Source organism: Lithobates pipiens, unplaced genomic scaffold (assembly GCF_037356315.1).
Source record: "Lithobates pipiens isolate NorthernLeopardFrog02 unplaced genomic scaffold, aLitPip1_a1.2 Scaffold_22, whole genome shotgun sequence".
In the NCBI taxonomy this organism is placed as follows: Eukaryota; Metazoa; Chordata; class Amphibia; order Anura; family Ranidae; genus Lithobates; species Lithobates pipiens.
The window spans coordinates 43556527-43582961 of NW_027507784.1; the positions used below are offsets into that span (position 1 = coordinate 43556527).

Sequence of the window (26435 nt, forward strand, 5' to 3'; positions counted from 1 at the left end):
GCTACCTGGGCTGTGAATCTGTGCACGGGGGCTTGACAGGAATTTGCCAAAGGATTGTCCAGGTAAAGCCGTAGTCAGGGATTCCAGAAGACAGAATAAACGATATACAAGCCAGGGTCGGTAGCCGGGGTCAGTCTTGGAACTCAGGAACTCAGGAACTCAGGAACTCAGGAACTCAGGAACTCAGGAACTCAGGAACTCAGGAACTCAGGAACTCAGGAACTCAGGAACTCAGGAACTCAGGAACCTTTGGCAACAAGAGACAATGAACTGACAAAGCCCTCAGAGTGAGGCAGTGTTTTATACCCTAGCTGATTAGGTAACCTGCCACAGCTGATCCAAGAGTGAAAGGTACAAACAGAATTGCCCACAGTACTAATGCAAAACTAGACATGGCTGGAAAGCAGGCAGAATAGAACTGAGGTGTGGCTCAGAGGTAAGGTAACGGGAACAACTACTGGCAGTCATGAGTTCAATACCACCCAGAGCCACTTGAGGCGTGACTACACCTGGCTGTCCAAAATACACGGTAGGGACCGTGACAGATATACATCAAGGATCAATGCTGATACAGAGGGTCTTCATGTACCGACACGTTTCGTCAATTTTTCTTCATTGATTAACCAGACGATGCCTAAAATAAGACCACCTGAAGTATATACAGTGGGTAAAATAAGTATTCAACGCGTCACCTTTTTTCTAGGTAAATATATTTCTAAAGGTGCATGAAACTTTCACCACGTGTCGTTACCAAAACACATGCAATCTATACATACAAAGAAACCAAAACAAATAAGTTCAGAAATGAAGTTCTGTGTAATAAAATGGAATGGCACAGGGAAAAAAGTTTTTAAAACACATGAAGAAAGGGAGGTGCAAAAAAGACAAGGAAAGCCAAGACACCAGTTGAAATCTATCAGTAATTAGAAAGCAGTCCTGCCCCTTTTCAGTGCAAATGAATATCAGCTGGTTTAGTCTCAACTGATGGGCTATAAAAAGGTGTCTCATTACCAAGTTGTCACACAATAAACATCTCATGATGGGTAAAAGCAAGACCTTTACAACCTTAAGGTCTCAAGACCTTCACAACTTTTTTGATGGCATTGGTTACAGAAGGATTTCTAAACTTCTGAATGTTCCAGTGAGCACTATTGGGGCCATAATCCAGAAGTGGAAAGAACATAATTTCACCATAAACCAGTCACGACCAGGTGCTCCTCACCAGATTTCTGACAGAGGAGTGAAAAGAATTATCAGAAGAGTTGTCCAAGAGCCAAGGATCACTTGTGGAGAGCTACAGAAAGACCTGGAATCAGCAGGTCCAATTGTTTCAAAGAAAAGTAATGCACTCAAAATGGAACTCTTTTGCCCTGTACACACGTTTGGACATTCCGACCACAAAATCCATCTGATTTTTTCCGATGGATTTTGTCCGAAACTTGTGTTGCATACACACGGTCGGACAAAGTTGTCGGAAAATCCAATCGTTCACAACGAGGTGACGTTCGTTGCGTATGATGGGACTATGTAGAGGCTAGTAGCCAATAGCTTTGGTCTCGTAATTTAATCTGAGCATGCGTGGCACTTTGTCCGTCGGAAATTCTGTACAAACGATCAGAAAAAGTCTGATCGGATTCTGTTGTCAGAAAATTTTAGATCCTGCTCTCAAATTTTTTCCGGCGGGATTTTCAACGGAAAAGGTCCGATAGAGCCCACACACGATCGGATTTTCCGACAATATAATCTGATCGGACCTTTTCCGTCGCAATTTCCGACCGCGTGTACAGGGCATTTGGATGCCATAATACACAGCATGTTTGGAGATCAAATGGCACTACATATCACCCCAAAAACACCCCCATATCAACAGTGATGTTTGAAGATGGGAACATCATGGTTTGGGGCTGTTTTTCAGCAATACTGGCAAACTTCATATCATTGAAGGAAGGATGAATGGGAAAATGAACCAAGACATTCTAGATAAAAATCTGATGCCATCTACCAGGATGATGAAGATGAAATGAGGGTGGACATTTCCGCATTACAATGATCCCAAACACAAAGCCAAGGAAACTCCCAATTGGTTTCAAAGAAAGAAAATAAAGCTGCTACACCATACACCAGCCACTCACCTGGCTTGAATCCAATAGAAAATCTATGGAAAGAACTAAAGATCAAAGTTTATAGAAGAAGCCCACCCTACGAACCTTCAAAATCTGAGCAACGCATGTGACTAGTTTCTCAATACAGGAGGTGTCTTGAAGCTGTCATTAATAAAAAAAAAAAGGATTTTGGACCAAGTATTAAATAGATTTCAATTAGCGTGTTCAATACCTTTTCCCTGTGTCAGTCCATTTTATTAAACAACTTAATTTCTAAACTTATTTGTTTTGATGTCTTTGTATGTATGGATTGCATGGGTTGTTATGACATGTGGTACAATACTTATTTTACCTGCTGCATGTGTGTATATATATATATATATATATATATATATATATATATATATATATATATAATATATATACCGTATATACTCGAGTATAAGCCGAGATTTTCAGCCTCTTTTTTGAGGCTGAAAGTGCCCCCCTCGGCTTATACTCGAGTCATCGCTGTCTGCCCGCTCGATCAGCGTGTCGAGCAGACAGACAGCGGCCATTCTATAATTCAAAAGCCGCGCCTCCGGCTCCGCCTTCGCCTGTGATAGGCGGAACACTGAATTTCCCAGCAGCCTGTGTTCCGCCTATCACGGACATCGTATCATCCTCGTACTACGGACGAGGATGATACGATGTCCGTGATAGGCGGAACACAGGCTGCTGGGAAATTCAGTGTTCCGCCTATCACAGGCGAAGGCGGCGGCGCAGCTTTTGAATTTTACAATGGCCGCCGAGGCGCCGACGAAGAGGGCACGGGACGGAGGCAAGGCAAGGCACGGCACGGGACGGGACGGGACGGGACGGAGGCAAGGCACGGCGGCAAGGCACGGCACGGGACGGAGGCAAGGAGGCAAGGCACGGGACGGAGGCTCGGGACAAAGGCTCGGGACACAGGTAGGCTGGACACACACACACACACACACACACACACACACACACACACACACACACACATGGATGGATACACACACACACAGGGATGGATGGATGGAGACACACACACACAGGGATGGATGGATGGAGACACACACACACAGGGATGGATGGATGGATGGATGGAGACACACACACACAGGGATGGATGGATGGATGGACACACACACACACAGGGATGGATGGACGGACACACAGGGATGGACGGACACACAGGGATGGACGGACACACAGGGATGGACGGACACACACACAGGGATGGACAGGCATGTCTCACCCTCGGCTTATACACGAGTCAATAAGTTTGCCAGTTTTTTTGGGGGTAAATTGGGGGCCTCGGCTTATATTCGGGTCGGCCTATACTCAAGTATATACGGTATATATATATATATAAATATATATATATATATATATATATATATATATATATATATATATATATATTAATAATAATAATAATAATATGTTCTGATAGGGGGAAAGACTAGGGAAAAGATTGAGTTGAAATGATTTTGATAATCTCCTGGAAGACAGATAGCATAGATAGCATTACACTGACCATACGTTGATAACATTTTGGCTGATTCAGAGGAGAGACAAAAGAAGCTGGACCGAAAATTGTTGGCTGAACAGCACCTGCAGCCAATCACCTTGGGTATTTTGATTGCTGGCTCTATTACCCCTCAGAAAACAATAGTCTAGTTGGGGGGGGGGGGGGGGGGGATTCATCCATCCATGCTATTTGTATGGATGGAGGAATCTGTTAGTTTTTTTTTGTTTAGCCTACAGACTGAATGCAATAAATGTGTTAGTGTATGGCTAGAATAAAGTAAAACTATAGGCAAAACTTTGTGTGAATAGAGTAAGGGAGGGTTATAACCCCTGTCAGCTTTATGTTTGCCATCTGTGTCCCATCAGGGAGATTTCACTTCCTGCCCCATAGCAAAAACAGGAAGTGAGAGGAAATCCCCATTGGAAAATTTCCTCTCTTTACCTGTTCTGGTGTTAACAAAAAAAGTGAAGGGGACCCGATGGAGAGCTAGTCTCCTAGTTCCCCCTCAGGCTGCGCCCACTCAGTGATGAGTGATTTCCCCAAATATGGGCATCACCAATATTCAGGTAATGACATCAGCTCTATCCCCGACCCCTTTGTTTTCATTTAGCTTTCAGCCAGGGATACAGCCCTGTGCAGGGTCACCTAAAGGACATGACAAATGCAGCAATTTAGAAATCAGATGAAAGGTTTAGCACTGGGAAACACTTTTTGAAAGATAAAAAGTGCATTTTATATGCAACTAAATAGATCAGACGAAAATGAGGGACAAATGAGGAGGAAAGAGGGACATTGCTCCAAATCAGGGACAGTTGTGAACTATGGCTCTGAGTACTGGGGTACCTCTGTAGGCCAGCTTAGATTTGGTCTTAATTACTGCCAGTTTCTTAATCTGAGAACTGGCGGTAATTCTTTAAGAACTTGTCATTGCTAACAGTTTCTTCAAGCAGCGGTATTAAGAACTACCTGAATTTGCTGAACCTGTTGGTAATGTTACAGACACTAGCGCAAATGCTTGCCTTAATTAGGTGCAAGTAGTTCTTAATGAAACTACCACCAAAAAATATGTTGTTCAGGCTTTATTGAATTCCCGAGAGAGATTGTGTTGAATAAATTTTTGCTTGTCAACACCTAGATATCTGTCTTTACCCACAAGGTAATCCTGGTATTGTAGATCAAAAATCTAACTATAACAAACCCCTAAGTAGATTGTGATATGTACATATTTTTGTGCATATATTTTTTTGATCATCATTAATTCAATTTGTCTGCTTCCGTACAGTGGAGCCTGAGATCACACTTTTCTCATCTCGTGATGGTGATAAGGAGATAGTTGTATGTGAATTGAAGAGCTTTTACCCGGACACTTCGAAAATTAGTTGGTTATTAGAAGGGAAGAGGATTGAGCCTTCCAGGAAGAATGCAGATGGCACCTACAATGATGGGGACCATTTCTTGATTCTTGGAAACCAGAAAAGACCAAAAAATATCTCGTGCGTGGTGGAACATGAAACATCGTATACTCCATTTATCAGGACTCTAACATTGACAGGTATGTTTATCTCCATCCATCTATCTATCTATCTATCTATCTATCTATCTATCTATCTATCTATCTATCTATCTATAGTGCTACCCCTGCAGGAGCCATTGGAAAGGATGGTTCCTCTGTTCTTTGCCTCAACCTCCTCAAGGACTTCAGCCCATCTGACACACTAACGAACAAAGTGAACATAGTGAACAAACTAACTAAACAAAGCTTGCAATATCACAGAAATCCCTTTTTTTGCAATACCAGTACACAATAATGATGCTGTGTCAGAAAGCAGACACCAAACGGCTTAGGAAAAGCAAGTCTCAATATATTGTCACACAGGATGATTGATAACGGAGGAATGCAGGATAACAATAAAGGCATGAAAGTAAGTTAGCAATAGTAATAGTACAACTCACTATATGGTAAGATCAGTAGTCAGAAGTCGATATAGGATAACACTATGCACCAGGATCAGCATAAACAGTAGCAAGGTCACCATTACTGCATTCAGGAGACTATACTACCAAGGTGCATTAAGGGTGACTATGCTAGGCCTAGGTTAACTGGATGGAAGTACCCTTTAGAAGAGTAGTATACAGGGGCTGATAGAATAGCTTTATGTGAGTAGTCTTTTACTGTATTCTTTTGCCGGCTATAGTTGGAGCCCTTAACTAGCATTGGTGCACTTAACAACAGTCTTAGTAAGCCAGCATGCAGTGTTGAGACTATAAAAAAAAATGGAAGGCGCACACACCTATTGCGCCTTCCATTTTATTTTGTTTTTGTAGTGTCAATCGGACCACCCTGTCTGAGGAGGGCAGCATCCACCCAGTTTTTGGAATTATCATTGTCCTTGTTGTTTTGCACTACAGAAGACCTCTCTGGCACTGGAAGTGACTGCTTGCCAGTTTTGAGACTATGTACTAAGTATCCTGCTTCCAATGACTCAGTCTCTGATATCCCTGTGCAAAGAGTGGGCAGTGAGCCCTCTCACCATTCCCAGTGATACATCTGAGATCTCCCTCTGTGCAGTGGTCCCTGGAGACCTGACTTCTCCTGCTGACATTAGTGTTATTACCTCAGCAGCCACACTTCCCAGCCTTGCTCCTGCTAACACACTGGCACCAAAGACCACTCTCAGGCTTAGTCTCTGACTCTGGTCACTCATCCTATGGATGGTCTACGTGCATCAGGGCTGATGTGCACACCTCGGCTCCCACGCTGCCAAGAGGAAGAAGTAGAGTAAAAGATATTTCACCACACCACTATTCCTCAGTGTGCTTTGGGAACTGTAGTGTGATAGTTCATAAGTCCCATTATATAGTTGATGTCCTGGATCTCAAGTTCTAAGATCCACAGTATGCTACATAGAAGTCCTTAGGCTTTCCTGGCTATATATCCCGTGCTGACTGGAGTGGATAGTGCATTACAGCACAGAAGTATAAAGTGGAATTTAAACTGACTGTAAAGAGGAAAATGTCTCCTTCTTTATGTTTCTCTAGTCCAGCACCTGACTACATATCTATCTCTCCATCTGTCTATCAAGGGCTTTTTTTTCTCAGAAAATAGGTGCAGGAACCCAACCATAACCCCCCAAAGCCCCCCTCCCCCCACACACACGTCCTCCAAACCACATCAAATAGTGGATGTGGTCTAATGTTACTAACAGTGGGAGGGTCTTAAAGGGGCATTAAATACCAGTGCGTTATATATACAGAATGCAAAGTTTGTAGGCCTTGATCTGACCTCTGCAGACTTCTCTTGATTTGGCAGTGTAGAAGTAAAGAAGCTTGAATAAAGTCTCTTGCAGTAAGTGGCAGGTAGATGGAATTCCTCGGATCACTAGCCAGTGATCTCTTTAGCTGGACCCTTGGCAGACTAGAGAACAACTCCCTGTAAATGGCCAGAGCTGTATCCATATCCATGCTGTATCCATATCCACGCTGTTCTTTTGCCAAGTTCCTGCCTATGTTCTGGAAAACTCTGGTGGCTTCCAGGAGGCAGGAGGAGCTCAAGGCAAGCTCAATAGCACCGGAGCATCATGAGTAGTCCTGACTAATGGATTGCAGGACTCTGTTAAGCGGAGGGCCAAGGTTAAATTTACCTATTAGCTTTACATTTACTTTAAAGAGACCCTGTCACAAACTTCAAAAAAATGTATGTAAAAGCATAGAGAAATCAAGTACTTAAATGCTTACTTGCTTTGGTTTTCTTTGTTAAAAATGTATTTTATCCTCTAGCAATGTGCCTTTAAAGAGGTTGTAAACCCTATTGAAAAAATAAAAAAATAAACCTGTGTAGCACCCTTGTCCTAAATAGGGCTGCTAGTAAATTTAGTTGTGCTAGGTGGTAACTAGCCTGGCTAATTTGTAGTCTAGATCAAATGGGTTTCTCCTAAGCTTGGGTTTAACTGTAATTTCTCTCTTTTGTCAATAGGTGGCACTGTTACCTTTGGCATTAGTGTTATAGATTACAGTGAATTCAGGTTATGAATGAATATGCTTTTCTCAGGCAATCAGCAGGAAGTTTCTTTGGCCGTTGAAGCTGCTGGGATAGACTATTTATTCTGAGAAAGTCGGGTGGTTGGGGCTCTTTCCACCTGGGCTGCGGCCTGGGTGGATGGGTGTGTATGAAATAGCAGCTGAGGTGTAGACCTAAAGCCTGAGACCTAACCACGTGGGCTCAGCCTGAGGGGATCCTGATCACTGCCAGGAGGCAAGGGAGAAGAAGTTGCCAGAGGGTCAACCACTCTTGTTGCTGGAGGCAGGTGTAAAGGGATGGAGTTCTGAAGGAGTACCAGAGGAGATTCTTCATCAGCTGGGGACTGTGAAGGAGCTGGGAAAGCTTCAGGAGAGAACTCATCCACGCAGTACAGCGGGTACCTGTGAGTAAAGCTTGAAGAGAAGTACAGCGGGTACATTGGCTGAGAAAACCATACTGAAGATGGCGCCGCCTTATCTTTATAGAATATTTCATAATATATAATATAAAATATATAATTATATAAGTTAGATCTATAGAAGTTATAAAAAGTAAGTAATGGGCTATTGTTTGCTAAAGGGTGATTAAAAAAAAATATATATGAAAAGCAACATACAGACTGCAGGGTTTACTTCCTTTTTAATGGTGCAGCATAGATAACAATTTGACTAAATTTGCATTTCTCTGGGCACAGTAACCCCTTTTAATATCTGTTCACATTGCAGGCAAAGTGGAATATGGAATATGCAACAAATGTTGGTAGCACAATGTTGGCCATTCTACGCTTCTTGCTCTGTGGTGACAAATTAGAGAAGGACCTTTACTATTTTAGAATGATAATGTTGCTATCCATAAAGCCAGATTTGTACAAAACTGGTTTGATGATATGAATGGAAAGAATTGACCAGCCAGCACAGGGTCCTGACATCAACCCTACTGAATGCTGAGGCCTGATAGCCCAATTTCATTGTCCAACCTTATTAATACTCTTGTAAATGGAGGTAAATCCCAACAACAATTTTGGAAGATTTGGTGGAAAGTCTTCCCAGAACAGTAGAGGCTGCCATGGCACCAAAGAGAGAACTATCTTAGTATTAATAACCTGAATATTTTGTCTAAATAATTTTGGTTATACAATTTATTCATTCATTTAGCTAATCAGATTTGAATATGTTTTATTTTTTAGAAGAGAAGTACTCCTCGGTTGTTTTTCCGATTCTTATTACTGGACTTATATGTGTAGTGGTTTCTGCATTGAGTTTTTTCATCTATAAGAATAAATGTAAGTAAGCGTTTTTTTACATTTTTATTACACATACCAAAAGATAAAAGTATAACCATGAATAGAATAAAAGAAAATAAGTTCAAGATAAATGGATCTCCACAATACAAATGAACAAAATATTCTTAAATGCATCATACTTTGCGCTGTCATATACTCAAGGGCCAAACAGGCATATTGGGCTCCATTCACAAAAGCAACTCGCATGCAGTATGTAGGTGTCTGGACACATTTTACCTAAATATCGCATGCAATCCTGAAACTGTCAATTCACATTTTACCACACGATAAATACAGAATGAAAAAGCGTTAAACTCAGTTTACAGAATGAAATAAGTACAGTGAGGGAAAAAAGTATTTGAACCCCTGCTGATTTTGTACATTTGCCCACTGACAAAGAAATGATCAGTCTATAATTTTAATGGTCGGTTTATTTTAACAGTGAGAGACAGAATAACAACAAAAATATCCACAAAAACGCATTTCAAAATAGTTATAAATTGATTAATGAGTGAAATAAGTATTTGATCCACTATCAATCAGTAAGATTTCTGACTCCCAGGTGTCGTCTATACAAGTAACAAGCTGAGATTAGGAGTACTCTCTTAAAGGGAGCACTCCTAATCTCAGCTTGTTACCTGTATAAAAGACACCTGTTCACAGCCACAATCAATCAATAAGATTCCAATCTCTCCACCATGGCCAAGACCAAAAAGCTGTCCAAGCATGTCAGGGACAAGATTGTAGACCAGAAATATGAAATGAGTGGACCTGCTGTTGTAGAACTACAAGTCCCATGAGGCATAGCAAGTCTCCACATGATATCCACAAGCATGACACCCAGAGGCATGATGGGACTTGTTTTGATTGAAATGGGGGGGGGGGGGGGAAGAGTTCACATCCATGCCAGATCTTTGTGCATGTAGGCAAATCTCTTTGAAGAAACATTCCTCCAGACCACGTTGCCAGTGGATAGTTTTTGGCTTCCACAAGTCAGGGGCTTGACTCCATGTAGCCCCAGCTCCTTAATAAACGTGAAAGTGTCCAAGTAGTACCAAGGAGTGTCCCAGTTGTAGGGGATGGAGCTGTCCCATTTGTCCTATCCAAGGGACCTCCAAAGAGGCAGGAGGAAAAAACGGGACATGGAGTTACCATCAGAGTCTACAGTTCTGTCAACCAAAGTTCTGCGGATGCAGATACAGGCAAAGAACACCCTCAATAGATTGGCAATGTCAGCATAACCACCCCCCGCTTTACTCTGTCCATTTTGGAGCTCCAGATGAAGTGAAACACCACCCTGTGGATGGCCTTGCAGGTATTAACCCGGTGGGGGGGGGGGGGGCAGGCCTGGGCGAGGTACTGCAACACAGGGAGGATCTTGCTTCGGAGTACCAGTGTTTTACCTTCAATGGTGAGTTCTCTGAAGGCTCCAAAGTCCAAACTTTTGTCACATCTTAGTCAGTCTTAGTCAGTCTTCAGGGCTGCGCCCTCAGCCCCAAACCAGACCCCGATGATTTTGATGAAGCCTACTTTGATGCTGAAGGGCATGGGTGCAGAAGAAGACAGGGACCACTTTCCGAAGTGCAAACTTCCGACTTCCCGCAGTTGACCTTTGCCCCTGAAGCTTGGCCGAAGTCCTCACAGGTCTGGCGAGTGTGTTGATGGAGCGCTGGTCGGCACAGAACACTGTCACATCATCCATGTAGAGTGAGCACTTGACCTCCCGTCTGTCTGGTCCTGGTGCGGTGGTCCCTCTGATCTCTGGGTTCCATCTGATGCTTCTGGTGAATAGCTCTATACAACAGACAGGGCAGCCTGCCTGAGAGAGGGCAGCCTTTTCTGACCCCAGACAACACTGGAAAGGGGTCAGTTTTCCAACCATTCACCAACACCACACTACAGATATCATTATACATTAAATTCACATATGAACAAAACATAATTTTCATTTCACTTTCAATGATAATGGTAAACAGGACAAATAGAGAGTGTGAATCTCCCTTATGAGGATGCAGACAGCAAGAAAAACATAATAGGTGTTCTAAAACTTCTCCACCCAATCCCAAACGTAAAGAAAACAAAAATATATGCCCTCCTGATACCCCCAGTGGTGTGCTCTCCTGATACCCATAGTGGTGTACTATAATATATATATATATATATATATGTATATATATATATATATATATATATATATATATATATATATATACACTATGATATACTATATCCTGGCCGAAGAATGTTCTACTATTACAGATTCAAACATTCATTCTGACGGTCTATCTGAACTCAATTTGGATACTTTATCTTGCACCAGGAAGTGGAGTGACAGCGATGAGGAACAAATGAGTGATGGGCAAAAAGGAGAAGTTCGCCCTGTTGTTGCTGCCAATGTGGAAATTAAGCAAATGCAGCTCCGCTAATAAGTATCACCAGATCCTTTGAAGAGGATGTAATCAAGCCTGATCATAAGCCAGATGTGGTTGCTGGGTGTTTAGTAGGGATGAGCTTTCTGTTCAAGTTGAACATGAGTTATAGGGAGATAGATAGAGAGAGAGAGAGTGTGTCATTTCATTTACTTTGAGCAGACAGTTTAGTCACTTAGCTAGATCTCACTGCAGACCATTCATGCTGTACTGTTTCTAATCTACTTGAGGCAGGCAGTTGATCCAGTTTAGCTAGATCTCACTGCAGACCATTCCTGCTGTACTATTTGTAATCTACTTCAGGTAGGCAGTTGATCCAATTTAGCTAGATTTCACTGCAGACCATTCCTGTTCTGTTCCTAATATACTACAGGCAGGCAGTTCATTCAGTTAGCTGCAGTATATTCAGTACTGTATCCTGTGCAGCTAGATCTCACTGCAGAACGTTCCTGTTGTTCTGTTCGTAATATACTACAGGCAGGCAGGTGATTCAGTTAGCTGCAGTATATTCAGTACTGTATCCTGTGCAGCTAGATCTCACTGCAGACCATTCCTGCTGTCCGGTTCCTAATATAGTACAGGCAGGCAGTTGATTTAGTTAGCTGCAGTATGTTCAGTACTGTATCCTGTGCAGCTATATCTCACTGCAGACCATTCCTGTTGTTCTGTTCCTTAAATATTATAGGCAGGCAGTTGATTCAGTTAGCTGCAGTATATATTCAGTACTGTGTCCCGTGCAGCTAGATCTCACGGCAGACCGTTCCTGTTGTCCTCTTCCTAATATACTACAGGCAGGCAGGCAGTTTCAGTTATCTGCAGTATATTCAGTATATATATATATATATATATATACATCCCAGCTTTGTGCCGCTATATCTCACTGCTGGCCATTCCTGGTGTACCTATTAAAATACATTACAATTAATTCAAATGCAGTATGTCTGGAAGGCCAACAAGGAGAGGCAGATGCTCACAGGCCACTAAAAAAGGGCAAGCAGACTCTATGTCTACAGCCAACATTGCTGGTCATGGACACAGTGCATCCTTGGCACGTGACTGTGGGGCACGCTTGTCCTTTTGTCCTTTTTTTCGGCAGCTGGCTGTGTTGAGCCAAAACATGCAGAGTTGGTAGAGTGGATGACCAAGCCATCCTCTTCCTCCTCATCCTCTGTCACCCAGGCTCAGAGTACTTTGGCTGCCAAAGTGGCCTCTTCCATTGGCTCATTGTCATCAGTCACTCCTTCCATAGCCCCACCATCATGCCCTGAGGAGTCCCCTGAACCGTTCGACCACAGTGTTTGGTAGATACTGCACGAGGATGCGCAGCGTTTTGAAGGCTCCGATGATGGTACCCAGATTGAGGAAGGCAGTAACGTGAGCCCAGAGAGAGGGGGTGCCCAAGAAGGACAACAAACTGGGTTTGCTCCAGTGACAAGGAGGGTAAGGGATGATGAGGTCACTGACTCTACGTGGATGCCTGATAGGAGAGAGGAGGAGGAAGAGGAGGAGGCACATCTCCAATGAGGCAGGATACCCCCCAGGGGCCAGCTTAAGGGCAGCCAACTGACTGCATCACACCGCAGAGCTCTGCATGTGAAGGGCGGGGCTGACTCCGCACGTTTTTTCCAAAAGTTCTTCGGTGTGGACCTTTTTTGAGACATGTGCAGCAGATCGCACCATTGCCATTTACAACATATGTCTGAAGCGTATCAAGCATGGGCATCACATGCTTGGTCAGACATATGTCGAACTCCCATGCAGTCCGTTGGCAAGCATACTTAAAAGAGCCACACCAAAGAACAAGGCTGACCTTTCCTTGCTCTTCATCAACTCGGATCTCCAATCCCACTATACCTTTAGTTCACTCAGAAACTTGCACTGAGAGGAATGAAGGTGTAGAATTGGGTGTGCAAAGTACTTGTGGGCAATCTGCTATCACTACACCAACGTCCGATTGTAGCAGGCAAATTTCTCTACCCCTGTTGCTAAACTGGGGAAAGAAATTCAGTCCCAGCCACCCACATGCCCAGCGGCTGAATGATAGCCTGGCTAAATTGCTAGCACTCCAACTGCTGCCTTTTCAGCTGGTAGACTCTGCCCCATTTTGTGAATTTGTGGAATGTGTGGTACCTCAGTGGCAGGTTCCCAAAAGCCACTTTTTTTCACAGAAGGCGATTCCGGCTCGCTACTGACATGTGGAAGGCAATGTCTTGGCCTCGCTGGACAGGGCGCTCAGCGGTAAGGGGCATATTACCGCTGACTCATGGTCCAGCAGGCATGGACAGGGACGTTACCTATCTTTCATGGCACACTGGGTGACCCTGCTGTCAGCTGGGAAGGATGCAGGACGGTGCAGTATTGTTGGAGGTTGTTCCGTCACCATGCCTCCAAAATGCTACCAGTGGTAATACTGACACACCTCTCTCCCCACCCCCTCCTCTTCTTCTTCCTCCATGGCCTCTTCCTCTATTGATTTTTCCTTGGAACCAGCAGTGCTCCGTAGGCGTTCAAGGGGCTACGCAAGCACTGAAGCGGCAGGCTCAGAGGTAGTTGACGCCACACCAGCTTCAGGCAGGAATGGTGGTTTGCGACAATGGCACCAACCTCCTCTCTGCCCTTCGACAGGGACACTTCACCCATGTTCCCTGTTTTGCTCACATCCATAATTTGGTGGTGCAGCAGTTCTTGTGCAGGTACCCGGGCTTACGGATCTCCTGAGGCAGGCTAGAAAAGTCTGTGTGCATTATAATGCCAGTGCTCGGCTGGCTGACCTCCAAAAAGGTATACAACCTGCCCAAGAACTGCTTAATATGTGATATGCCCACCAGATGGAACTCAACGTTGGCCATGCTGCAGCGGCTGCACATGCAGCAGAGGGCCTGTGTGACTTTGGCACCAGGACAGGGTCAGGGGAGCTTGGCTTTTTTTTGGCTCATGATCAAGGATGCATGCACTGCCCTGTCACCATTTGAGGAGGCCACAAGGATGGTGAGCAGTGACAGTGCATGCATCAGTGATACTGTCCCTCTTGTCTATCTGTTGGAGCACACGCTGCATGGAATAATGGACAGGGCACTTGAGGCAGAACAGATGGAGGAAGAGGTGTACTTCCTTACCTCTCAAGGCCTCCTTTATCCAGACAGAGTTTCTGCGGGCCTGCCAATCACACAGAAAGAGGAGGAGGAGGATTGTGTCAGCATGGAGGTGGAGCCTAGCACTCAGCATCAGCAGCAGTCTTCAAGGGATTGTTTACAGTCCCCAGAAACCAGTGGACTTGTACGTGGCTGGGAGGAGGTGGCTGCGGATCAGGTCATCCTTAGTGACCCAGAAGACTCCGGACCGAATGCCTCAGCAAACCTACGCTGCATGGCCTCCCTGATCCTGCAAAGCCTGTGAAAGGACTCTTGGATTCGTGGTATCAGGGAGAGGGATCAGTACTGGCTGGCAACCCTCCTTGATCCACGTTACAAGGGTAAGGTTGAGGAACTTATTCAGCCATCACAGAGGGAGCAGAGGATGAAACATCTGAGGCCTTGCAGAAAGGTTTGTGCTACGCGTTTCCAGAGCCTGGGAGGTTACAATTTCCTGGTCCTGGACAATGTGTTGCTGAGGCTTCGGTCAGTCACAGAAAGAGCGGTGGAGAAGCGTTCAGATGCGTTCAGACAATTTTTTAGTCCACAGCCCCAAGGTATGATCGGTTCCAGCAACCATCGCCAGCGTCTGACTTACATGGTGCAGGAATACCTAGGAGCAAGATCAGACTTGGAGACCTTTCCAACCGAAAATCCTCTGGGTTACTGGGTCTTGAGGATGGATCACTGGCCAGAGGTTGCACAGTATGCAATTGAGCTACTGGCCTGTCCTGCATCCAACGTTCTTTCGGAACGCACATTCAGTGCTGCTGGAGGCTTTGTAACCGATCAGAGAGTGCGTCTGTTCACCGACTCTGTGGATTGGCTCACCTTCATAAAAATGAATCAGTCTTAGATCCCCAGGAATCATTTTTTTTATGAATGTGAGATCCCTTCAAGACTGCCTATGCTGATGCTGAGTGACTATCCTGTTATGCTGAGTGACTATCCTATTCCTCCTCAATGTTCATGTTGATTGCTGGTAAGAAAATTTTTGGTTCTGGGCACCACCACCAGTGGCTAAGGACCAATTTTTCTGCCCCTGTTTAACAGGGGCGTGTAATTACAATTTGTGCTGTAATATTTTGCACCAGGGCTTGTTCCTGCGCTCAACTAGAGTATCTCTGAGGGGTTGCAGTGTTGTGGCACCAGCACCAGTGCCTAAGGCCCAATTTTTCTGCCCCTGTTTAACAGGGGCAAGTAATTAAAATTTTTGATCTAATTTTCCCAAAAGGGCCCATTCCTGCACCCACCAAGAGTAACTGTGAGGGCTTACAGTGTTGTGGCAACACCACCACCAAAGGCCCAATTTTTCTGACCCTGTTCAACAGGGGCATGTAATTACAATTCTTGATATAATATTTCACAGCAGGGCTCGTTCCAGCACCCACCAAGAGTAACTGTGAGGACTTACAGTGTTCTGGTACCACCAACACCTAAGGCCCAAATTTCTGCAGAGAACATAGTGCAGGCCGTATAGTATATACAGGTGGTCCCCTACTTTCAAACATCCAACTTACAAATGACTCCTACTTACAAACGGAGGGAGACAACAGGAAGTGAGAGGAAATCTACCCCTAGGAAGGGAAATTCTCTCCTTTAAGAGTTAATATGGGAAAAAAGTGTCTCCACTGATGCTTTATTATCCCCAATGCTTGTTTCCCTAAAAACCCCAAATTTTCAAAATCCAATTGTCATTGGGACAGAGAGTGAGGTGAAATCTTTTGAAAAGAGGCACAGACAGCAAAACAAAGGTTACAGGGGTGATGATAACCCTTCCCTATGTATCCAAAAAACGTAAAAATAGATCTTTTTGGCTGGAGCTACATTTAAATAATGTACCTGTTCCAAATTACAAACAGATTCAACTTAAGAACAAACCTACAGTCCCTGTCTTGTTTGTATCCCGCTTATTGCGTTTCTTTTTTACCAAAAATATGTAGAAGAATACGTATCAGCCTAAACTGAGGAAAAAAATAGTTTTTTTATATATTTTTGTGGGATACTTATTATAAAAGGTAAAAAATAATGCTTTATTTTCAAAATTGTAGCTTTATTTTTGTTTATAGCGCAAAAAATTAAAACTGCCGAGTTTATCAAATACCACCAAAAGAAAGCTCTATTTGTGGGAAAAAAGGGATTTTTTTTTTTCAATTTTTTTTTGGGAGCCACGTCGCACGAGCGCGCAATTGTCAGTTAAAGCGACGCAGTGCCGAATCGCAAAAGGTGCTCTGTTCTTTGGCCAGCAAAATGGTCCGGGTCTTAAGTGGTTAAAACAATTAAGATGACTAAAATATGACTAAAATGGCATTTTAATCAAAAGACTATGACAAAAAACAAAATAGAAATTTGATGTCAAAATTAACACTGATCAACGCACACACTGTGAAGCATGTGAATGAACATGCGGTCTCTATTCCTGACTCTATGTGCAGGGCTTTTGTAGGCTCTCTGATACATACTTTTAAAAATAATCAATGTAGATGGATGACACAGCAAACTAAGGTCATTCGACCAGTAAAAGTTTCTTGTAACATAAATGAAAAAAAACAATAATTTTTGCCTATGGATTCCAGTCTGGGAAGTTAGGGGTTTGGGGGGGAGCTGCCAGCAGAGTGTCACTTTAAAGATATGCTGAACAGGCAAGTTCTGTTATAGCACAATTGAAAATGCAATGTCCATCTTTTTTTTTAGACTTCCAGAGGTTTCAGCTAAGCAATATTTGTGTAGCAGATGAATGGACCAATAAAAGTGAAGAAAAGGTAACTATGTATTGTATGGCCTTCCACTGCCCAAGGCAAATCCGGGTTACTTGGACTGTGTTAGAGAACAGTGGAAATAAGGTGACGGTGGAAGATCACAGGGCCCCAAGCAATGAGGAACGTGAACAGTTACTGAGTGATTACGAAGTGAGAACTGGCCAATCACAGACAGATGGATTATACAACGCCGTTACGTCACTTACTTTCACACCAACAGCATCAAGAGACCACAATATGACAATCACCTGTAGCTTCCTCTGTGATGGGAAAACCAGAAAGAAGAGCGTAAAATGGAGCTTAATTTCCGGTAATAGGTTTTTATGTTTATTTTGGAAATATATTCCATGTAAAAAAAAAAGAAAATGTTTACCAATCCAATCAATTTATAACTTGCACAAAGAAAGTTCACCTTACCTTAAAAAGTGTGTACTGCCCCCCTGACCCCCACACACGGTGGTACCTCTAGAGACAGGGAGGGCTGACATTTCACCTTGGGGTGTAGTTCTTAGGAGTTTATTGATTCCCACTCAAAACTTCAGGGAGAAAGAGGTAGAGAATTCAGAACACCTGTTACTGACCTGCAGACTCAATAACACAACAATAGAATCCAGTATAGAAAAAGGGGCAGTTAGGCTGAAATCAGCAGCCAGTACCTTCTTAAAAGTAGCAGCCATTCCCTATGGCAACTGTACCCTCTAATTTAGCAGCAGCAACACCATTGGTGATCCTTCCAATGCCTTCCCAGCCTTGATGCAAGTTCACTCTCTATAGGACCTCAAGCAACAGAGTCAGCTCTGATATTCTATCTCAAGATATTACTTCTTCTTCCTTGTTCTCTATAAGGCTCCCTGAACATAGGGACCTCAAGCAACAGGGCATTCTGGATAGGCTGGCTCCTTCTAAGCCAAGCACATGCATAGGCCTTTAAACTTTAGACCCAATTTCTCAGCTGATCCTAATACACCCTCCCCAGGCCACAGTCTGGGGTGATGAGAGAGATCACATGGCCTACTCCAAATATTTATGCTCTCCCCCAGCATGCACCAGTGACAATAAACCTTCTACTGGTTAAATATTTATAACGCAGTCTTACTGTATCAGTCTTAGCCCTTGTACACACGGTCGGAAATTCCGACCACAAAATCCGTCAGATTTTTTTCAGACGGATTTTGTCCTAAACTGGTGTTGCATACACAGGATTGGACAAAGTTGTCAGAAAATCCAATCGTTCGCAACGTGATGACGTTCGTTCTTTACGTTCAGGTTAGTAGACAATAGCTTTGGTCTCGTAATTTGATCTGAGCATGCGTGGCACTTTGTCCGATCGGAATTCTCTACAAATGACCGTACAAAGTCCGATTGATCATGTTGTTGGAAAATTTTATATCCAGCCCTCAAATTTGGTGGTCGGACATTCCGACGGAAAAAGTTCAATGGAGCCCACACACAGTCGGATTATCCGACAACATGGTCCGATCGGACATTTTCTGTCGGAATGTCTGACCGTGTGTACGGGGGCTTACAGTCTCACACAAGCCAAAAGTACCAGTGACACCTACTGGCAGCAGAGAAAAAAAACAAAGCTCTAACCAAGTGAACAAATACACTATGAATCAGTCTGGGCTGCCCACTACCCAGCATGGCTAAATTTAGATAGTAACCTCCGTTTAGGGCAGGGTGCTACAAGTGAAAACTGGATCACTTTTCAGAAAGTGGAGATAGAAACATTTAGCATCTAAACAAGCCCTTAGTGTGCTGGAAAATCTTTGTACTGTGTTTTTTTTTTCTGTGGATATTTTATAGATCAAGCACAATACAAAAAATTCCTGACACACTAAGGGCTATTTTACATAGCCGTCAGTCTCTACTGCCCCTCTGAAAAATTATCCACTGCAGATCACTTTTCAGGGGGCAGTAGAGCAGCCAATGCCAGACATTCAGAAGGTGATACTGCTACCTCCTGACGGTTTTTTTTTTTAGCCAAGGAGTATTTCAGATGGGATACTGCACCGCAACTGTGCAACTGTGAACCAAGTGTATGGCTCAAGGTTGAGGCTTGGCCCCAAGCATTTGAATTTTCATTGTTTTAACAATTAGCATGAAAATCTTAGATTTTAGTTGCATACATCTACAAATGTATTCTTGTCTAAGCTCCTCTGTGAAGTGTAGTCCTTAACACCAATCTATAAGAGCCCCCATTTGGGACATGTATAGCAAACAATACATTGAGACCAGATATGTCTGGGGGTTGCCCATCTGCTCCAAAATGTTCAGGGACACAGCAGAAGCCCGACACAGCACATGGGCAGCTGAGGACCTCCAGTGTGTTCTGGCACTAAATCCAGAAAGCAAAACAAGGTCTAAACATTATATTACTTTTAAACGTAAGGTGCGCAACCACTGGGCAGTTCAAAGAGCAAGCAGAATACAAACGTTCGCCAGCACACTTGCCAGCTAGAAAAAATAAAAATAAACCGTTTAAACAATTTGTATTAAAAAAAAAAAAAATACTATGTCACTTGGATAGCCCATGTGTATTTGTGGTTGTTTATCCACAAAACCAAAGCAATGACGCAGAGAGTCGAAACAGGAACAACTTCTGCTGTGCTGTCTCAACAACTTCTGCTGTGCTGTCTCTTTAAAAAAGCCATTGATCTCTGGTAATCCTTTGTCAGTGATGCACCTTGTTAAATGTTTTTTTTTAACACACCCTAGGTCCATTGGTTACCAGGTTTCAGGAATCTATACATACCTGAGTAAAGGCATTTGATTATGTTAATGTGTAATTTGAAGTATATCTAAAGGCAAAATTTTATTTTTTTAGGTTTGGAGGCGGTCAGAGCCACTGTCAGGTTTTTAATTGCTCAATGGGATACCTTCTAGAGGTGCGGGGACTTAATTGCTTATTGATATAGAGTAGTAAAGGGGAGGACAACAATCATTTGATCAGCTCACTAGCTCTGCTTAGGTAACTCTAGGAAATTCCCTCAGGGATTAAACCAAAGAAGAAACCTTCAGGACCTGAATCATCTGCTGGTGGCACTGTGCTTCCTAGAGCAGAAGGTTGTAGTCCCGGTGTCTATCAGCAGATGTCTCCCAGCAGCAGATCCGAGTGATCAATTTTCACCTGATGCTGGCTGCTGGGAGGGTATTTAGATCCTCTCTTAATAGTGCCTCTCTCTCCAGTGTTTTGCTGCTGCCAGATTATTTTTTCCATGGATCCTGATCATGCTCCTGCCTTGCTGCCTGTACCCGGCTACCTTGTGCCTGCTCCCTCTTGTTCCTGATCCCAGTTTTGGTTCCCACTCCTTTCTGCTGCCTGCACCTCCAGTTTTCCCCTGCTTTTCTGTGTTCCCTGTTTTGTATATATTGTTCATAGTTGCTGTATACTGATATTAGTTACTTACTGTGTATCTTCACATTTTCTGTGTTACCTGTTTGCTGGTGTCTTTTGTTTTACTATTACTACATTTTATTTTACTATATATAGTCTGTGTATATGTGACAATCAGCGCCACCCCTAATTCTCACTAAAGTGCTATGTGCACAATAACAAATAACAAATATATACAATCCTCTGCAAAAATATATCAAACAACCACAGCTGCTGTACACTCCTAGTGGATTTACCTCACTATACAACGAATTTATATATAGTGCAGCGCTACTGTCTATTATCAAAAAAATAGCAAAATAGCTTCAATACAAATCAAAATCCAATCAAACAATACGATCATCACAATCTCTCATTACATAAAGTTCTAATGTGAATTTATATGTGTGACTTCTTGATTGCTGTGAACATCCATTGATATCATTCACCACAGTGCTCCTCTATAGACAGTGCTACACACCTTCACCAACCGTTATACCTGCTCACCCCAACAATGAGTCAGACAGACTCAGATATAAATCTTTACTCCCACTCCTCTACAGTCTCTCTCATCCACAATCGATCAGCTGTTCTCCTCAGCCCTCTCTTGGTTCAACAACCTCCCCTCTCTTCCACTTCTGGGATATCACTCCAATATCATGCAATCACAAAAACAGGATACATTGTGCTCTCCGTTTTAAAAAAAAAGAATTTTTTTTTTTAAATAACCCCGCTAAAAAGACAATTGAATAAACTCACATGTATACAATTCAAATGCGTCCACTTGCTCGCCACCGTGGGTGCGTGACATCACGGGTCGGCTCCTCCCCTCTACATGGGTATCGCCCTCTGATTAGGCTTCCTCAGTAGATTTACTGGGGAAGCCCAATCATGGGCGATATGCGTTTAGCGGGGAGGAGCCGAGCCTGTGACATCACGCAGCCACAGTGGGGAGCGAGCGGACGCATTTGAATTGTATATATGTGAGATTTATTCAATTATCCTGTAAGTGTCTTTTTAGCAGGGTTATTTAAAAAAAAAATGTAAAAAAATTTTTCAAAGGAGAGCACTATGTATCCTGTGTTTGTGATTGCATGATATTGGAGTGATATCACAGAAGTGGAAGAAAGTCTAAGGAACGGGGATCTATATAGGAGAAATCAATTCTTTACCCATTGGAAACACTCAGGAGGTTGTTGAAGCAAAAGAGGGCCGATGAGAACAGCTGATCAATTGTGAATGAGAGAGACCGTAGAGGAGTGGGAGTAAAGATTTATATCTGAGTCTGTCTGACTCATTTTTGATATGGTGAAGATGCGTACAATCAAGCATTGTCTATAGAGAAGCACAGTGGTAATGATGATATAAACGGATGTTCACAGCAATCAAGAAGTCACACAACTATATTCACATTAGAACTTTATTCAATGGGAGATTGTGATGATTGTATTGTTTGATTTATATTGATGCGATTTTGATTTGTATTGAAGCTAATTTGCACATTTTATGATAATAGACAGTAGTGCTGCACATATATATGTATATTATGTATGTAGGTATGTGTGTGTATATGTGTGTGTGTGTGTATGTATGTATATATGTGTATATATATATATATATATATATATATATATATATATATATGTATGTGTATATATATATATATATATGTATGTATATATATGTATATGTGTGTGTGTGTGTGTGTCTAGTCTCAGTTTCTTACTTTAGTTACACAGAGTTGGCCATCTCTGCTGCTGGCTTGAAATGACACTGGGGCCAGGTACCACTAGTAGGCAAGGATCTAGATACCCTCCCAGCAGCCAGCATCTGGTGGGAGCTGATTACTGGGATCTGCTGGCTGCTGGGTGACACCCACTGGTGGACACCAGAGCTACAACCTTCCACTCTGGGAAGCCTAGTGCCACCAGTAGATGATCCAGATCCTGACAACACCAGAATTCATAAGTCATAAAGGGTCCAAAACAACTTTAATGATACATATGCGTAAGACATCCAACAGGTTTTGGGGTCAAAACACGCTCCCCCTTCATCGGGGGGCTCAGTAATGTTTGCAAATGTCTGCGTGGACCCAAGGTAGCAGATGCAAAAGAAATCTGAATTCTTTGAAAGCAGTTAAGCTGGCCTTACACCAGTAGACTTTCAAGCAAATGTTTGTGCAAAAATGTTCCTTAGCACATTCAGCATCGCATGTCATTTAATTTTTTTTTTTAAAATTAGCTTTTTTAATTAGATTTTGGAATGAATGGACTTTCCCAAACGAAAACCACATTCAGCCCCCGTTCATGTCGGGGCAATTTGACATGTCAAATCGCATGCCAAATTTCAGCCTATTGCTGGCAACGGCACCGTCCAAATCGGTGTGATGCCGACATTGCAGCACCGCACCAATTTCTAAAAGTAGTTCCTGCACTACTTTTGGTGATTTTGGGGGCGATTTCAATAGACATCTGTGCAAGAGCTCATAGAGATGTCTTTCAAATCGTCCCTGAACTCGCAATGAAATGTGGGTTTGAAATCGCATTTCAAACGATTTCAAACCTGCCTCCAGTGTGAACTTACCCGCATTGTTAGAAATTCAATAAATATTTTCCATCCTGCTCCTTTCAATTTTCTTGTCACCAGTGTCGGTGAGACCTCACTAACGATTAGAAAATTGAACAAACGTTTCTAAAATAAAAAAATTCTAATGAAATTCTACTAGTGTACAGTAAGGCCAACTTAAAGATTAAGCCCCGTACACACGATTGGACTTTCCGAAGGGGGAATGTTGGATGTGAGGTTGTTGGCGGACAATCCGTCCATGCGAACGCTCCATCGGACAATTGTCGGACTTTCCGCCAACAAGTGTTGGCTAGCATGTTCTCAAATTTTCCACCAACAAATGTGTGTTGTCGGATTTTCCAATTATGTATACACAAGTCCGTTGGACAAAAGTCCAAAGTACAAACACGCATGCTCAGAAGCAGAAGCAGTCGGTCTTGTAAACTAGCGGTCGTAATGGAGAATTAACATTTGTGACGCGGCAAATTATGAAATCTCCAAATGCAGCGCACAATTCTCTTCTTCTTTAATGGAATAATAATGAAGCTGCTTTGCTGGTGATACTGATGGAGTTATTACAAACTATTTTTTTTTCTAGTGATATCAAGAATAATATTATTATGTTTTTTATTTTTATTTGTGCAAGTTACCGCAACACCATTATCCCGTAGTTTTTAAGTTCAAAGATACAACTATGTTGGTGTCCCTTGTCACGTTTACATTGTATTTTATAAAATGTAACTGCTACTCCCAAACTGTCATTTGAAGTAAAACACACAGCCAAGTATTATTCTACACAATTTTTTTATTGTGCATTAAAAAAATAAAACAAATAAAATTAAACATGCTATCTGCCAATAGAACTTAACCAAAAGTGCAAACAAATAGCCTTTTCTTCTGTATAGGAGTGAATTTATAATTATCATTCCGCTGGTGCACCTGCAGGGCTCTAATGAGGAAAATTGCAGGGTCTGCATCCCTTTAGACATGATTTCATTTTAGGAGTATCTCACTAAAAAAGCATTTGTGTTTCGGGGGGGGGGGGGGGGGGGGCTCACAATCAGACTTGTATTTTAGTGGAAAATCAGTGAGCCAATCACACAAGCAGGAAATTACATTTCTAGTGGTTATTCTGTACACCATTCGTTTACAGTAGCCATATTGCATTTTACAGAAAATTACAGAACTCCAGATTGAAAAGGAAAGGTCATTGTAATAACATTCAATTACAATATGTACACACATGTATACACTATTTTTTTGTTTATTTGCTATGTTTTTTCACAAAAGCAGAGTTACCTTTCTTCCTCAAGTTCAAGTTCCTCCACCCCAAACTCGCTCATCCATGTCTTTATGGACCTTGCTTTGTACACTGGTGTGCAGTCAGGGCAGGAAGGGGCTGTCCCCAAACTGTTCCCACAAAGTTGAAAGCATGAAATTGTCCAAAATGTCTTGGCAGTGGCGTAACTAGAACCTTCAGGGCCCCGATGCAAGAAACCATGAAGGGCCCCCCTGAACCCCAGCCAGGGCCCTTCCCTCCGAGTCCGGTGGTGGAACTCCAGGGGGCGTGGTCACAGGTATGACCTTTGTGAACCCTGTAGTTCCACCACTGGTATCAGTAGATAAAAGATACGTATAGATATAGGCTAATGGTCTAGTTGCATTTTTTAGTCAAAGAGTGCCACGTCCCAATGAAAATTATACAAAGAAGGGGGATGAAAAACAAGAGGGACTGGAGGGCAACCAACCCCCGGGACTTTTATGACGGCACTAAATATACTTAAACCATATATAAAATCATTGAAATTTTTATTTGATGTACAAAAGACATTTTATGAACAAAATAGACAATTACATCCATTAAACATACAAAATGACAAAGTGCATATAAAAAAAGAGTTGGTATGTGGGCTTATATAGCTCCATCCATTACCACATTCTTATGTGATTTAAACTGCATTGTTTCTTTCCTACATGTTTCGCTCTTCAGAGCTTCCTCAGGACAATTGCAGCAAACAAAAATACTGAAATTATATAAGAAAATTTATTTTAATACACATATACAACATTTTTGTACATACAGTAAGCCCGGAACACAGGCATAGGAAATGTCCACCTATATGGTTTGACATATCATAATTACATTAGTCTAGTGATGGATTCACTCCAGTCTAACAAGAACGGCCCTAACTGCAGCGAAACCATCACCAGAGAAATATTTTTTAAACACAAGGACATAATCTACATATCAATAGTAAATCCACAAATTGATTGTCAAAGAAGGGGGGGCAACTAAACCATTTCCAAGAATGGCGTCCCCAAATTTATTAGCATATTTAGTGCTACTACACCACCATAAATGATGTAATTCTCCTACCAAGGGGAATGCAAATTGGGTTGTAGAGCAAAAAAAAAAAAAAGAAACAGCAACTGGACTATAAGATATAAGATATATATACTTTTCAACAAAAAAATGAATGAAACTAGAAATAAAAAAATATGTAAATAAATATATAAAGATATATATAGAACTAAAGTCTTACCCCATATAATCAGGCAAGTTGCTTGTATTATTTATCGTTAATATCGTATATTGGATATATCAATTAACATTGAAATGAGGACAGATAATCTCTTCCTCCTTTACTTGTCAAGCCAGCGGACCGCGGCAAAAGCCCCCATTTAGGGATCCCCCATTTCTGTCCCCAAAAGGATCTGCAGAGGCACGAGAAATATGTGTAAAATATATCTTAGCCATTGGATTATATTTATCAAATGGCGCAGTCCAAATTTCTAACATACCTGGTAGTAATATGACAATGAAGAAATGAAACCAGTTCACACAGCCTGGTATCCACGTGTACCATATATTGTCAGATAAAAGTTGGATAAGATGTGTTTCTGAACACGAGAAAATTCTCTGTATTGATCTCTGAAACAGGAAAAATAAACGAAGAGACCAAGTCTTCATTATAGCCATCCCAAAAATGAGAGTAAAAAATGCATGGTCCTAAAATTAGGACTGCAGGCATGTCCAATTAGTCCAGTAGAGACATATTTGTCTTACCTGTTAAATGAAGCAACGTGGTCTATTCGGTAAAGTTTTAGGAGTTTCCTCCATCCGTTTGGTGGCTCCACGTGTCCGCTCCCAATGCTAGCTTGGATAGCACTGACCGGGAGCCGCGAATTTAAACTCGTGTCTCCAGCCCAGCAGCGTCTGACGTCATTGC

At 42.4% G+C, this 26435-nt stretch overlaps 1 protein-coding gene and 1 long non-coding RNA gene across 2 annotated transcripts in view; one reads left to right on the forward strand and one right to left on the reverse strand.

Annotated features, from left to right (window-relative positions):
• The window catches only part of LOC143923701 (uncharacterized), a 67739-nt gene that overhangs the window by 18544 nt on the left and 22760 nt on the right, over positions 1–26435 (forward strand). The window contains exons 5-7 of the mRNA XM_077447505.1: positions 4928–5197; positions 8850–8945; positions 17200–17574. Of these exons, the coding sequence (XP_077303631.1) occupies positions 4928–5197; positions 8850–8945; positions 17200–17574 (741 nt within the window). The remainder of the gene's footprint in view (positions 1–4927; positions 5198–8849; positions 8946–17199; positions 17575–26435) is intronic.
• On the reverse strand, positions 24998–26118 carry LOC143925395 (uncharacterized). Its single transcript, XR_013261961.1, has 2 exons — positions 25749–26118; positions 24998–25229 (listed from the first exon to the last, which is right to left on the reverse strand). It is a non-coding gene; the product is annotated as an uncharacterized LOC143925395 (long non-coding RNA).